The sequence below is a fragment of the Arvicola amphibius genome, chromosome 5, assembly GCF_903992535.2.
Source record: "Arvicola amphibius chromosome 5, mArvAmp1.2, whole genome shotgun sequence".
NCBI classification, from domain to species: Eukaryota; Metazoa; Chordata; class Mammalia; order Rodentia; family Cricetidae; genus Arvicola; species Arvicola amphibius.
In genome coordinates, this window is record NC_052051.1 from 133,056,213 (window position 1) to 133,071,444 (window position 15,232).

The 15,232-nt window shown below is 40.7% G+C and overlaps 1 protein-coding gene across 2 annotated transcripts in view; it reads right to left on the reverse strand.

Moving 5' to 3' along the window:
* The window catches only part of Fbn2 (fibrillin 2), a 202,600-nt gene that overhangs the window by 85,999 nt on the left and 101,369 nt on the right, over positions 1-15,232 (reverse strand). For both annotated transcript variants that reach the window (XM_038330380.1, XM_038330378.1), the window contains exons 12-17: positions 11,276-11,395; positions 9,413-9,538; positions 8,346-8,468; positions 6,648-6,770; positions 1,968-2,120; positions 2-55 (exon numbers count right to left, since the gene is read on the reverse strand). In XM_038330380.1, the coding sequence (XP_038186308.1) occupies positions 2-55; positions 1,968-2,120; positions 6,648-6,770; positions 8,346-8,468; positions 9,413-9,538; positions 11,276-11,395 (699 nt within the window). The remainder of the gene's footprint in view (position 1; positions 56-1,967; positions 2,121-6,647; positions 6,771-8,345; positions 8,469-9,412; positions 9,539-11,275; positions 11,396-15,232) is intronic.

Consider the following 15,232-nt stretch of genomic DNA (forward strand, 5'->3'; position numbering starts at 1 on the left):
CCTCTTCCATCCACAGTGATGCCCACTCCACTGCTACAAAGGCCTTGGAACTCAGCTGTGTGGTGAAATCAGACAGGAAGAGTTAAGTCACGCCCACTCCACACCTCCATTAACATAACAATGGAAAAAGTTAAAAAACGCTTATCCCACACTTTGTCATTAACGTAACAATTTTATGTGAATTATTTTAATAATGAAAAAAATTCACTATTTTCTAGACCATAATAATTTCAAGAATTCCAAGAATCACAGTAAAGTACAAGAAGTAGAATTACTTGCAACCATAGGTAGGGATGATCTCGCTATATTGATAAATGTTTCAATATTTTTCACATGCAACTTTAATTTAAGACATGCCACCACATTGCCTTTGTCTTCTTTTCTCCATGACAACATGACAATAGTCAAAACTTATCTCATCATAGTTACCGAATACCAGGTATTCTCCATTTTACATCTAATAATTAATCTAATTATTCTAATACAACCAGCTAGAAACATTTTCCCCCTCTTACAAGAGAGTAAGTTAACAAGGAGTAACAGAGTAATTTGCCCCAAGCTACTGAGGTGGGTAGGGAAATAGGCTTGGGTCCCAAGAGCTCTGTCACTGCCGTGTCCTGTCAATGTCCCCTTTATAGGGTATCAATATTTTATTCTAAGTTATATGGAGAGACTACCTTTCTTCATCAGTCCCTTACTGATATAGTTCGGTCTTTCCAACTTGGAAAAACTTAGACAAGCAATGACAGCTTCAGCTATGCTTCTCAAATAATTAATTTTTTTGGAAGTAAAACTTATCCAAGTGCATGCTTCTTTTGAGGCTAACATCCCTTCCCTGTTCCCAGAATACTCTTCTGCCATTTAAGAGTATCTCTTTTGGTATATCTTCCCGTCACAGGAAAAAAATCAATTGCCTATAGCTTCCCCAAACTGATAAATAAAATTGCCATTTCATTATAATTTCTATAGCAGACTTTTTTTTTTCACATGGAGAACTACCATTTGCATTCTCCTTTGCTTATGTGCGCTAAACTTTTTTCAACAGAGCATTTCCCTGCTGATTAGCATGTATTCCTTGAAGAGTGAGGGATAATATATGAAATGCTTTCTTTCCATTTAAATCTGTGCTTTAATACCTGATATTAAGTTTAGGATATTTTACCCATCCTTTTTTTTTTTCTAAAAAGAAAATGTCATATTCAGTAACTCGAGATGCATGAAATATTTTTTCAAATGTTCGAACAACCCAGTTTGAGTCCACAGAACTCAAAACCCATCAACTTTGCGCGAAGTTCTCTCCTATCTTTCACGCGGAAAGAGAACCAACTAAGTGTGCACCTCTCTGCTGCATTCTCCCCCCTGCCCCAGGCAATGGCCTGCTTCATCCTTCACGCTTTCCCTGCTTGTGACCCTTTCAAGGTGCCGATTATACACATTGTAATTTGTGTTTGCTGCCTGTGATCCCAAGTATTTTCAACCCGAAGTAAAAGCAGGGATTCCGTTTATTTTCGAACCGTGCTGTACTCAGGAATATTCCACAGAGGCTCCTTGAAAGTATGAATGGACAAGTGTCAACCTTGATGGACCTTGGACTTGACATCATAAGGTGTCAAGACTTTTACCAAGTCAACCAGATTGTCTTGTGTTTATAAATTCAATAATGGCACATACATGTCAAGGTATTCTATATTCTCCATAACAACACAGATCAAGGGAACTGAGGGTGACATTTGAATATAGAATCTGTACCACAATCACAGCGGCATGAGCAAAGAGTTGCTGTTCACTGTGACCACTGTGGCGCAGCCAGAGCTTACACGCAGTCTGAGACTTCTGACTACACGCCACACACACCAATGCAAACTCGCCTTTTCTTCTTCAGTTCAGAATAGGACAAAACACTTCCAAGCGGATGCAATCTTTGGACAAGTTTGTTGTTGAAGTTCTAGTTTCCTACAAGAGAATACCTGAATTTTTGGCAGGGCAAGGCTGGCAAGGCTCTCCAAAGCCGTAGTCTGGATTGGCACAACAGCATTCAGACTTGGTCACGGCACCAGGGAAAGGACGCACACACACCCCCTTCTTGATTCCGCCATAACAGGTACTACGCATGTGAGTGTCTAATGGAAATAAACGGATGGTAAGAGAGACAGGGAGTGTAAAATGGGAAGCTTATTTAGCCCGAGAAGCTACGACACTAGGAACTTCCAGAGGACATCTGCTATTTCCTGTCCTTTTGCATCTTCAGCATCGTCACGGTGGGGGAATGATCCAAAGGGAACGACTGGGAACATCCCAACACCCGCAGTCCATAGCCCTCCCCTGTGCCACACAACATACCCCTATTTTCAAAGTCTTTCATTGGCTAAGGATGTAGCGACAGCCAAAAACACCACTTTGAGCTTTAGTTGTGGAGTTGTCTGAGTCTCAGCCTGGCCCTTAGCTCCATTGAGGAGTTCTAAGGAGCAGTGAAGATAAACTGCCGTGAAGTGACTAGCTTGTGGTCTAGGGAATGGCTTGTTTTGACCTGTTAAATTAGGACATCTTTCTTTTCACCTGTCAGGATGATGTTGGTGACCATGGGTTATTTTTGTTGTTGTTGTTGTTTGTTTTGTTTTGTTTTTTGTTTTCTGAGACAGGGTTTCTCTGTAGTTTTGGAGCCTGTCCTGGAATTCACTTTTTAGGCTGGCCTCGAACTCGCAGAAATCTGCCTGTCTCTGCCTCCCAAATGCTGGGATTAAAGATGTGCGCCACCACTGCCTGGTCCATGTTTTTGTCTCCAAATCTCAATTAATAGGTTATGAAAAAAATGAGCTGAGTACAGTGGCACACACCTTTAACCTTAGAACTCAGGAGGCAGAGACAGGCAGATCTCTGTGAGTTTGAGGCCAGCCTGGTCTACAGAGTGAGTTCTAGGCCAGCTACATAGTGAGACCCTATTTCAAAACAAACAAACAAACATAAGAAAAAGAAAAATGACCACTTTGTTTCTGGCACTGTACTAAGTGGCTATGTAGACATGATCTCATGAAACAGTCAGGTCACCAACTCAAGAGCTAAGGAAGGATATGTACCTAGGTCAAGGTAACAGGCTCCTCAAAGGCCCACGCTGGGATTCAGTGTAGGCTTGTGCGGCTTCCTAGGTACCCCATCTTGCCACTATGTCCTGCCCTCTAAAAACTCGACTCTGCTTGTTTCCCTCACTCCTGAGCCTTATGAAATATGTTACAGTTTTATGAGGCAGTAAATACTGAACAACTTAAAAAAGCCAGAACATCTTAAACGTCAGAGAAACGGCATAGTGTCTTAGCCATAGAACATGGTAATTCCATTAGGGATAGATAACCCCCACTGTAAGTATCTCACTCTGTTCACAAGTTGTTGGAAGTAATTGTATCCTTTTTTTTTTTTTAGAGTGTGTCTTGCAATGTTTTCTTAGGTCCTAGGATTTTTTTTTTAACCATTAAAAGAATTGGATTTACACTTCTGCTAAGCAATGAGATTAACAAAGTCTGGATTTGCGATAGGGTTTCTGTAAGAGTGTTAGAGATGACCAGTCACCTCGCAAGGGATCGGAGTACGGCCAAAGGAACTGCTGTTTTCAGGACAAGGACCCACAATGGGCAGTTTTTCAAAAGCAAGTTCACTGGGCTCAGGAGAGGGTTCAGTGACTAAAATGCTTGCTGTTTCTGCAGAGGACCCAGGTTCGGTTCCCTGAACCCACATGGAAAATCTTAACTACCCGTAACTCCAGTTCCAGGGGATCTGGCATCTCCTCCTGCACATACATGGTGCACATAAACTCACCGCACTACACATACATGAAGGAAAAAAGAACAACAACAAAAAAAAAACCAAATAAACAAACAAACATAAACTAGTAAAAAAAATGAAAGCAAGTAAAGAGAAAGCTGTGGAACCTATTATGGGAGCAATAATTAATCAACAGAGCTAACGTGGAAAGGGGTTCTGGAAGGGACTGTATCTTGTTCAGCACTACACAACTGGTAAATAACAGAACTGGTGAAGAAAAGAACATTACTTTTAAGAAACAAAAATACTGGTGTTTGGAAACATGATAAAATGCCCTAAAGCTAATGTTTTAAAAAAAAAAACCTGCTGAAAAAGAAAATTTAAATGAAAATTCTTTAATATCAAGGCAAGTTTTGAGATCCCATCCTGAAGATATAAAGAAATTACTTATCCCTCATATCTGCTCAACATCAAGGATATCTGTCTGTCTGTCTGTCTATCTATCATCAACATCATTTATGTATATATCTATCAACATTATCTATCATCTATCTATTATCTATCTATCATCTATCTATCTATCTATCGCTTAAGAGAATAGTTATTAAAAGATGTTTTTATGCATAATCTGGGTTATAAATTGAAGTTCTTCCTTAAATCTTGTCAGGACCAAAAGAGTCCTATGGGATCCCTGGAATTAACTCTTTATTCAGTTCTGCCTGGGGGGGTTAGCAAGCAAGTTCAGGGTTTTGCTGTCCCCTGTTTGAGTGAGGAATGGGTGGTAGGAGTGTTAGCCTGGGGTCACAGTGGTCAGGGCAGAGGATAATATGCCTATGGACTGGGTCACATGAAGGGAGGGCCCCACGCAGCAGGCACATAGAAAAAAGGTGGCTTTAAATATTTGCAAAGCTGGGAAATCTTAAAGCCATTCTAGGGCAGTTCTAGTATTACAGAGAATTCCTACTTCCACCGTGCAGCCTCTCCCCCTACACTCCAAAGCTCTCCCCACTGAAGAGCTGAGATGGGAAGGAAATTTGTTATTTAAAACCCAGCTAGGAATATTACTTATTATATGCTAGTGAACATTAAACATTCTAATTTTTAAATTCAGATGATTCTCATTTAAATAAAAGCTTCATAGAATTTTCTTGCTACCTAAAAGTTATGGAATAGCCTGAGTTTTCTTCCTTCATAATGAGATCCACTTTGCCCCTCCCCCCCCAAAAAAAAGTCAACTAAAAAAATAAAATTTAAAAGAATGGGGATGGTATGGAAACATAAGTTTTCTCTCTTATTCACTCTCAGCTTATGAGTCATGGCTGTTCTGTACACTAATTAAAACCATAGCTTAATTTTATGAAAGCTAAAACAAAAAAAACTTCAATTCTTATAGAAACAAAGATATAAATAAGAAATCTAAGTTAAAGAGCCAATTCAAATAATTCATAGCAGTGATTTCTTCCTAACATAATCAGGGATGGTTCCCACTGTTTACTGGGTGGACCGAAGAAATCCACCGCAGCTTGAGAATAGCAATATATAATTTTCCACCCAAACGATGTGCTCTTGTTTTAAAAAATTGAAATCGCCGTAGTGATAAAAAGTTCGCAAAGGCATTCCAGTGATTTCTGATGTGCTCCCTGGATGTGAATAAAAGAATGAAGCCTTGGTTTTGCGCATGGTTGTCATGAAAAATATTCATAGACTGGCTGCTGGAAATAGAACTAATTTCTCCTTTCCAAACCAGCTTCTTGTTGACTTTTAGATTTCAATGGAATCATGTAGGTGTAGACAAAAAAGCAACAGAGCATTTCAAGATGACCGAACGTATTCCAGCTCTCCGCACAGGAAGGGGCTGCATTCTTCTGGCTGCTAAGGGCTGACAACCTGCAGGCTGAAATGCAGCCTGGCCTGAGGATGCGGCCCAGGGAACAAATGGTTTCCATCTGCCGGCCCTGCCTGGTCCTCCTCACCCCTCCTGGGATTCAAGAGTTAGTGAAGTCTTAACAACTATGGCTGAGAATTTCCTTTCTCCCCAAAACACGCTTTCAAACCAGCCTTGCTGTTTTCCTGCACGAGCTGAAGAGCTGAGGGTGCAAAATGACCGACCCATCCTTCAGGTTTCCGGAAAGTACTTGGAAGGGAGAGCCCCACGAATGCAGCTTCCCAACCTCCCTCAGTGTCCCTGCAGCGTTACAGCCTAGGTCCTGAAGAGCCCACAGCATCTTTTCAAAGCCAATGCGCGACCGCTTTGATTCATTTTCACGGTACACACTCGGCAGAGGCTTCCGAAAGGAATTCAGGATGGTTTAAGGTAAAATGTCTATTCAGCCTCCTATTTTCCCTTCAGGAGTTGATGGCTTGAGGAATAACCTTAAAAACTTTAAGTTTTAGATATCAGTACACTTCTATGGCACAAGGTACTTATGTCTCAAGCTTTGTTTGGATGAAAGGAAGAGGTTTACATGAATGTAACTGTAATCCCCAGTCTCATCTTGCTTATTAATAGTAACATGAATTGCCATTGAATTTGGAACTCTTGTTTCTTTGTATATCATCTTGAAAGAAGACAGTGTGGGGTTTGTTTTTTTTTAGAACATTTGTATGTCGTTCAGCTATCATTTTCTTCTCCACCCTGTCCTTTCTGTCATAAGCAATCGCATCGAATGGATGCGGATTACCTCTTTGGGGCATCTTTTATAAATGACATCACACACAAAACGGCCTTTTGGTGACAGACTCCTCTCACTTGGCATACGTTTAAGCCTTACCTGGGTTTTAGCATGCATTCTGTCTGTGGTTGAATATTACCGTTCTTTTGTGTAGATGTTATCCTATTTTTTGTTATCAGAGATCACTGGGGACTATCAGGCCATCACTGAATGCTCACTTACCAACACATACACGTCCATCCACTCCCACAGCCAGGCCAGGAGGACAGTCACAGCGGAAGGATCCTTCGTTGTTGATGCAGTGCCCATTCATGCAGATGCCTGGGGTCTGGCACTCGTCAACATCTGCCCAGAGGAGGACAGAAGCTGGTCCATTACAGAGTAGAAGGCTTTGCTCTCTAAACTGGCCTATCCTACTAGCCTTTCAACTGGGTAACTGGCAGAAAGAATATATAAAAATGGCAACGGACCTTCTTTAAAAATACATTCCTCTCAAGTACATTTTGTAGAAGGCTGAGTAAAATCTGCTGAATGCATTGAGGGAAAAAGAGAGTCTCATAACATCTATTATTTATTTGATTATCTTGTTTACTATTACTAATATCTAATTCAAGTTAAGCGAAGTAAATATCTACAAATCTATGAGCAATTTTTGCAATATTTTTCCACACAGAAATAGATTCTGTTTTGACATTAATCTCAACATTTCAAACCTACAAAATAAACTGAGATAGTCCATGTAATCTTCAGTCCACTTGCATTTATCAAATGCTGTCCAACACTAAGCAGCTTTTTCAACAGCAGAAAAACACCTCGGACACAGAACTGATAAGCTATGGCCATTTTAAGACATCTAGAGTCTAACATTAGTAATGAGAAAATTGATGGGAAATGATTTCCAGAAGGGATGACAGGTGAAACCTTCATATATGCATTTAACTTTTCTAAGGAACACTGAGATGAAGCTCCAGACTGCCATGCAATGCTGCATGATACAGAGAAATGCTGGTCACCTATCCTGTGCTAAGTCTCAGTCAACTGACCTTGAGATATCAAGCCAAACCTATAGTTTCCACTTCATCTTGTATTCCTTTTCTTTCTTTTTTTTGGGGGGGGTGGGGAAGGAGTTAAAAGCTATTTGTATTGCATAAACTTAGTCCCATATTATATCCCTACTGTCCTGGAATTTCAATGACATCATTGGAATTGGTAACGAATCTTATTTTATTCAGGTAGATTGGTAAAATGAAAGGCAGAAAGCATTCATTGAGTTGATTTCCTCTAAGGGAGGAAAATGAAATGAAAATAAAAGCTTGCTTCCAAGGCAAAACCACAAAATGAGTTCCATGTTACAAAGTTCTGCTTGTGAGCAGGAACGTCATACAATGTCATATAATTCCGGGAGGCCTCTATTTTGATTATTAAAATTATCACTAGAACTTAAAATAGCTAATGAAAACATCCAAATCACATCTTCACTTAATTAAGATCATAAAATTATGATGTGTTTCCAAATGACCTGTAGATGTGATACTGTGCCCATAAGGAGTGGGCATAGAAAATCCAGGCCTGGAAATAGATAAAAAACGACCACTTCGCAAGATTTTCGCTTACTCTTATTCATTTAGCCAACAATTAGGAAGAAATTATTTCTGTACTGTTTTCTTCAGACTTACTAAAATCCATGTGCCATTTCCTTAATTTTTCCTAGACCCTGTTACTTTGCAAAGGCATTGCTGTTTCTAAGCTCACAGAGTGGTTTCCCCTAGGAAGCTTTAGGTATCTCCCTTGCTGAACTAGCAAGAGAGGTGAATAACATGAAAAGGAAGGAAGGGAAATGGAATTATCCTTGCATGATCCACAGATAAGAAAAGGATGGCTCCAGTCACGGTGACTGTCTTATTTCAAAGCCATGCGTACCTGTGCAGTAACGGCCGTTCGGAGCCAGCACGAATCCGGGCTTGCATATGCATTTGAAGCTGCCGTCTTCATTGATGCACATCCCATTCAAACACATGTTCGTAGTTGTACATTCATCGTGGTCTGCGGCAGAAGACAGCAGGGCTTTGACCCTGGCCTCAGAGAACCAAGGCTTCCTCTCCTTCCACGGTCTCCAGTCAAAACTACCTCGTATGAACCCTGTGCCTGTGGGCACTGCTTCACTTATAAAACCATTTAGATTTCACTTTGAGATTATGATATAATCACATCGTTTCTCCCTTCTCTTTCTTCTCTCCAAACCCCTCCCCGTGCCCTTTTTTGATGTCTCTCAAATTCACGGCCTCTTTCCCCATTGATTGTTTAGCTGCTGTTAAAACCATACAGACACCAGTGGCTTTTGTTTTCCTGAGAAGGTAACACAGTTTCAGTGGGTGTCTGGTTTCCAATGGAATTAAAGTATGGTAATCCTCAGTCAGGTTAAATGAGCTGGCTTTCCTTAGCGAATGTGTGAGTTTCACACCTCTTTTGGCATCTATTGCTCAGCTAAGCATGCCAGTCAGCAACTATGGATAGCAACTTTGCCATATTCTCCCAAATTCAGAAGGAAACTCCTTCTCTATCCTGTCAGCGATATGACCCTGGCATCTAAAATAGAGCACACTGCTGAAGAATAACTGTTACATATACTTAAATATGTACATATACTTAAATATACACTGTTGTTACATATACTTAAATATACACTGTTACATATACTTAAATATACACTGTTACATATACTTAAATATGTACATATACTTAAATATATACTGCATAAGAAAAATAAGAGAAGTCATAAATCATGAGTTGTTGTAACATGACTAATTAATTCTATCACATTATTTCTATAGTCATGCTAAATGCATTCATATTTCATTTACTTAAGTCCTGTGACCAGCTTTCTTCCACACGTGAGATGTGGAAGCCTTTGTAGCAATCATGTATGTGGTTCTAAAGAAAATGTATATCCTCTAAAAACCGTTTTCAAGGGAGAGAGAAAACCATACCGACACAGTTTTTCCCATCTGTGGTTAATTCAAAGCCAGCGTTGCAAATGCACTGGAAACTTCCATCTGTGTTCACGCAGCGGCCATTTTTACAAAGCACGCCATTCTGGATGCACTCATCAATATCTGAGAAGACGAAAGCGAGGCAAACAGCATTCCTTTGTAATGCTTACTGATAAAAACAGTAAGAGAATGAAATACTCGCATGCATTCTCTTTACATGTAATACCCAAGAGTGTGTTGCTTTCTCAGCAAAATGTCCACCTCTCGCTAGCTTTTCTTCTCGCGTAGAAAGTGTAAGCAATTTCACCGACCAGACAGTAGGTAAAGAGGGAAAGAAAGAGAGAAGGATGACAAGGTTGTCATCAATCTGACTGCAGGGGAAGACCATTTCGGGCTGCTATTGCTTAGGGTCTTAGCTGGGGTCATCCTTGTGGATTCTTGGGAATGTCCCTCGTGCCAGGCTTCTCGCTAGGCCCATAATGATGTCCTCAATCAAGATATCTCTTTCCTTGCTCTTCTTCATGTTCTTCTCCCCTTCTCTTTCTCCCCTCTCCTTCCCCTTTGGCCCTCCCTTCTCCCCACGCCATGCTCTCAATTTTCTCAGGAGACTTAATTGTCATCATAGAGCCTTCATCCAGCAACTGATGGAAGCAGATGTAGAGATACATGGCTAAGCACTGGTCTGAGGTCCCAGAGTCCAGTCAAAGAGAGGGAGGGAGCGATACGAGCAAAGGGGTCAAGACCATGATGGTGAAACCCACAGAAACACCTGACCTGAGCTAGTGGGAACTCACTTACTCCAGACTGACAGCGGGGGAACCTGTAGAGGACTAGACCCTCTGAATGTGGGTGAGGGTTGTGTGCTGGGGCAGTCTGTGGGGCCACTGGCAGTGGGACCAGGACTTATCCCTAGTGCTTGAACTGGCTTTTTGAAGCCTATTCTCTTTGGAGGATACCTTGTTCAACCTAGATATAGTGGTGAGGGCTTTGGTCCTGCCTCAAAGTGATATGCCAGACATTGTTGACTCCCCATGGTAAGCCTTACCCTCTCTGAGGAGGGGATGAGGGGGCAGGCAGAGAAGAGGGAGGGTTAGAGGAGGAGAGGGAGTAGAAATTTGGATTGGTGTGTAAAACGAGAAAAGATTGTTTCAAAACTAAAAAAAAAAGGAAAGCGAGAAGGAAATGGGGTGCAGTGAGATTAGGAGCAGTTGTGGGGGGATGGAATTATTAACACAGCTGTTTAGGGCATAATGGACAAAGACCTTAAAAGTCTGAACCCAATGTTGGGTAAGCGAAAGAAATCACAGGATTTCTGGATTAAGGGCAATTAAGACCAAAGGCAGGCAGGAGAAGTTGATCCAGGCAACCACCACCCGTGGGCGAACAGGAAAGGGGAAGAGAAGTGGAGTTGTCTGGTAGATGAATTCCGAGATGCATCAGCAGTGAGGTAGGGTTTGGATGACGGTGGTGGTGGGTGAAGCCATGGGACTCTGCATGCAGACAAGGCACGATTTGGTGTTGGATTGTCAGTGGGGCTCAAAGAAAACAGTAATTGAAAACGACAATCAGTCTTTAGCTCAGCGAAGGGTAATGCTGAAGGTACTGGGAGGAGGAGGCCATACTGTACGGGCAAAGAAGGCAGACTGAAGGGTTTTGAAGCCTGATACTACATTGCCTGGGTTCTACATGCACACAGTGCTTATGTTGAAAGGGAGATTCTCTAAGGGCATTACAAAACAAATCCACGATGCAAGAGTGCTTAAGCGATTCGTGCCTCATTTTAGTAAGTTCCCTTTAACTCCAACAGCCTTGCCGACTATCTTGCAGAACTGTTTTCTCTGCACAGAAACCCTGCTTTACCGATGCATGCTTGCTTCGTAGGAGTCCTCTGGAATCCAGCATGACATTTACAGTAATAGGATCCAGGTGTGTTAACACAATCTCCATTAGTGCAGGGATTTGATGTGCATTCATCAACATCTGTGAGCAGCAAAAGAAACCATTACAGGCGTCACTCAATTTGCAGAAACGTTTGTTTAAAGTGCATTTAGCCTCCCAAACTTGAGAGAAGGCCAGCCCGTGGTAATAGTCTAAATAGCGGAGTATTTATAAATGAATGAAAATTCCTTTCCTCAAATACACAGAGTCCAATGTGAAGATTTACAAAAAAACAATGCTTACTGGAGAGTACTAGAGAATTTGCTTTAATCAGGAAATAATGATTTTTTTTTCAACTGGAATAATGCCCAGTGATTAAGGGCACAGACCTTGGAAAGCAACAACGTGAGTTCCAACAGACTATAATAGTCAGTAACTATAGCAAGCTAGGCAACATAATAGCCTAAGGCCTTAGACAATGTCATGAGAACAATGAATGGTTTCTAAAGATACACACACACACACACACACACACACACACACATGGGTGCACACACGCGTCCACGCACACATATCAACACTACATGTGGTCAATACAGTTAGTTTTAGAGAACAGGGCTGATGGACTATGGATTTTTTTTGCTACTGGGTTGTGGACTCAACTATTTAAACACAAATAGGTATTCACCAAGGCTTTATTTTGTAGTAACAAACATAAAGTACACAGATAATGAAAACTGATTAAAAAGTGATTTTTTCCCCCCTATTAACTCCAGATTTCCTGCAGGTCTTAAAATTGGAACTGAGGATTTTTCTCACAGAGAATAGAATTCTATTCAATTACTACCTGATCTGAAAGACGAGAAAGCTGGAGTTTTTTGTGTGTAAAGTCTTTTAAGGCTCAATTAAATGTGACTCCATTACAGAACCTTGGGTGTGCAAAACAAAGGACTAGACTTGACAATTCAGACCAGGCAAATCCCAGGGAAATCACTTGTGCCAGTATAAGTTGAATTTGTCTTCCCTTAGCAATGCTCACTGAATAATATTTTGAATGCTGGCAAGTTAAAGGATCTGGTGTGGTGGCTTGCCATCCCAGGTACGTGCAGAAGCCATTAGCATCGTAATTTTAGCTACATTGGAGAAAATAAGGCAGTCTCCTCGCAGGGTGACTATGTTAATAAATAGATCGCTCCTTCTACAGATGTTCCTGCCTCAGGACTGCTCTCTCTCAAACACACCAGCCTCATTTCTATAAACCTTCAGATGGAGTGCAATTAAACCCTCGCTGGTAAGAGAAAGCAAGGCAAAACAAAACCTCATGGTGAATATAATTAAGACAACAAAGTTTAACAGGATTAAATGCTTTTTCAATTCATTTAAAGGCCCCCTTCAGCCCATTAAGACTCACGTACATTGACACTTTTGGTTGATACCATCAATTCTACTGAGCCAAAGGAATGAAGCAGAAACAGCAGGGAAAGAGAGAGTTTAAAGCATTAGCAAAGGCAAGCAGTATAATCGGTGCACTTCCCACTGTGAAACAGCACCTCCAGGGTGCAGTGCTGAGAATCACTTCGTTTCTCTAGATGGACATTACTGAAGTTCAACAGTTAAAAAGGATCCACAGAGGTATCTTGATGGAAGCCCCAACATAAAATGTTTAATTGAATAATATTAGAGACCAACCTCCCCTTTCCAGGTAAACTGTCTGGGAAGCCGTGGCAAACTGGAAGAGGCTACAGTCTTCAGCATGTCTTTCTCCCTCAAGAACCTACACCTGTGGCATGTTACCATGACAACTCTTCCTGCCACTCTGTCATTCAGTGATATAAAAGCTGTCTCCTAGTCTTCAAGGACCCAGCCAATAGATATGCTGTATCTCTTCATTTATTTTTATTTCTTCATTGACAAATTAATTAAGTTGCTTTGTAAGTTCACGTGCCTTTTGAACCTCATTTGTGGCTTTTCTGTTTGTTTAACAGGATTAAGATTTGTTTTGTTCTGTTTTATTTTTGAGACAGGGTTTTTCTGTGTGTATTCTTGGATGTACTGGAACTTACTCTGTAGACCAGGCTGACTTTGAACTCTTAGAGATCCACCTGCCTCTGTCTCCTGGATGCTGGGATTAAAGGTGTGTGCCACCATGCCCAGTTGAATTATATTTAATTTTAATTTTTATGTTTTTTTATAGTTCTGGGGATCAAATCCAAGATCTTAAGCATGCAGGCAAACACTTCATCATTGAGTTCCTGCCCCAGCTACCAGAGATTTGGTTTCAGAAGAACCACAAGTCACTATCGGTACCTTCTGAATTGTACATTTCATGTCTCTTCTCTATTCTGTGTCTCACATTCCAGTACTGCAAAGTGATCACATTTGCCTTTCTTAAAGGAACCGAGATGAACAACTATTAGAGTCACTACACTGGTTTTTTTCTATGACTTCATTAAAGACTGAGTAGGGTTAAGAAGAATTCATGGGAATCTTATGAAAGAATTGTAGAAGTATTGACTATTAAAGTTGTTGAATTTTCAGACACTATTTGAGTTTAAAAATTTATCCTTGAAAAACATTTTATATATCAATTTAGAATATACTTAATTTGAAGAGCTCTGTATTACCTGTAGCGGAAGAGGAATGGGTTTATTTCCTATTGTCCTATAATGCAAATGACAAGAGATATTTTAACAACAGCATGACTCACACAGGCACCTAGGCACTGCAGAGCTTCACACTAAGAGTAGAGCAAGAAGATAAGAGGAGCATGCTGAGTAAAGGCCACTGGTTTCAGGCTTCTGGGGCAATTATTCTAGAAACAAGATGGGACAAAGGTTTTTTGTTGTTGTTGCTGATGTTGTTGCTTTGATATTTAGCACAGTGATTTCCTTATGCTTCAGTAAGCATCTAAAAGGAGTTCCAAATACAAAGGGCAATCTGTCATCCCTCAAAACAATGCCCTACTTTAAGGAGGCACCATTCTTATTCTAGCTACTAGAATATTAACTACTACTTAAGTATTCCGCCAGTTTTTCCAAAAATACTAGTTTGTTCCTCACGAACTCCAAATGATTAAAAGCTGACACCGGAAAGAGAATGGTAGGTTTAGAAAGACCAAAAACGTTTTTTGTTTTTTTTTTTTTCTGAAAGTGCACTTCAGTATTAAGCTATGCCTATGTGAATTATAATAGCGTGAAAGAGAACCTTGATACGGTTTCACTGTTGAATAATAAGATCCATCTCTACCGTAACCATGCATATCTGGGCACACTGCAGAAGCTCTAGGCTTCCCTAACATAGTAAACCATGAGATATACATTCTCAATGCCACAGTAGGCAGAGGTGATAAGAAGTATAACTTGAAGATCTCACTGCCTTATTCACCGTGTGGATGTTTTCAGTGGCAGGACAAAGCAATGCTCGTGCCTGAGCCCAAATGAAAGCCACAGTGCCAAGGACACATGGCACAGCAGAGCAAAGAACAGTCCTGTTCAGCAAAGAGCATTGTTTGTGACAGCAGAATTGTACCATACTAAATCCTGAGCTGTGAGTGTGCTTCCTAAACTCTCTGAGAACAGGGACACATATTACACACCGTTTCTGACTGAAGCAACTCAGCTGTCTAAGAAACGAATGGCCGCACCGTTCTTTGTGAGGTGTGTTTTGTCACAGAATACTGTGTTTACCTGAAGATGAGCTGACATGCAAAGTTCTTCAAATGTGTGATTTCTAAGACATTTTCTTAAAGAAGAGAAACATGTCCCTTTAAAAAGATAAAAAAATGTCTAGTTGATGCTAACGTTAAAATCCCAGGCTTAAAGTGGCTGGATTAAAAAAGATTACTGCAGATTTTTCTAAAATTTAACAAGTTTCTTCTAATGAATCTGAAGGTGGTGATAGCAAATGGGTTTTTAATAACAGTGAAGCATCATAGCTATT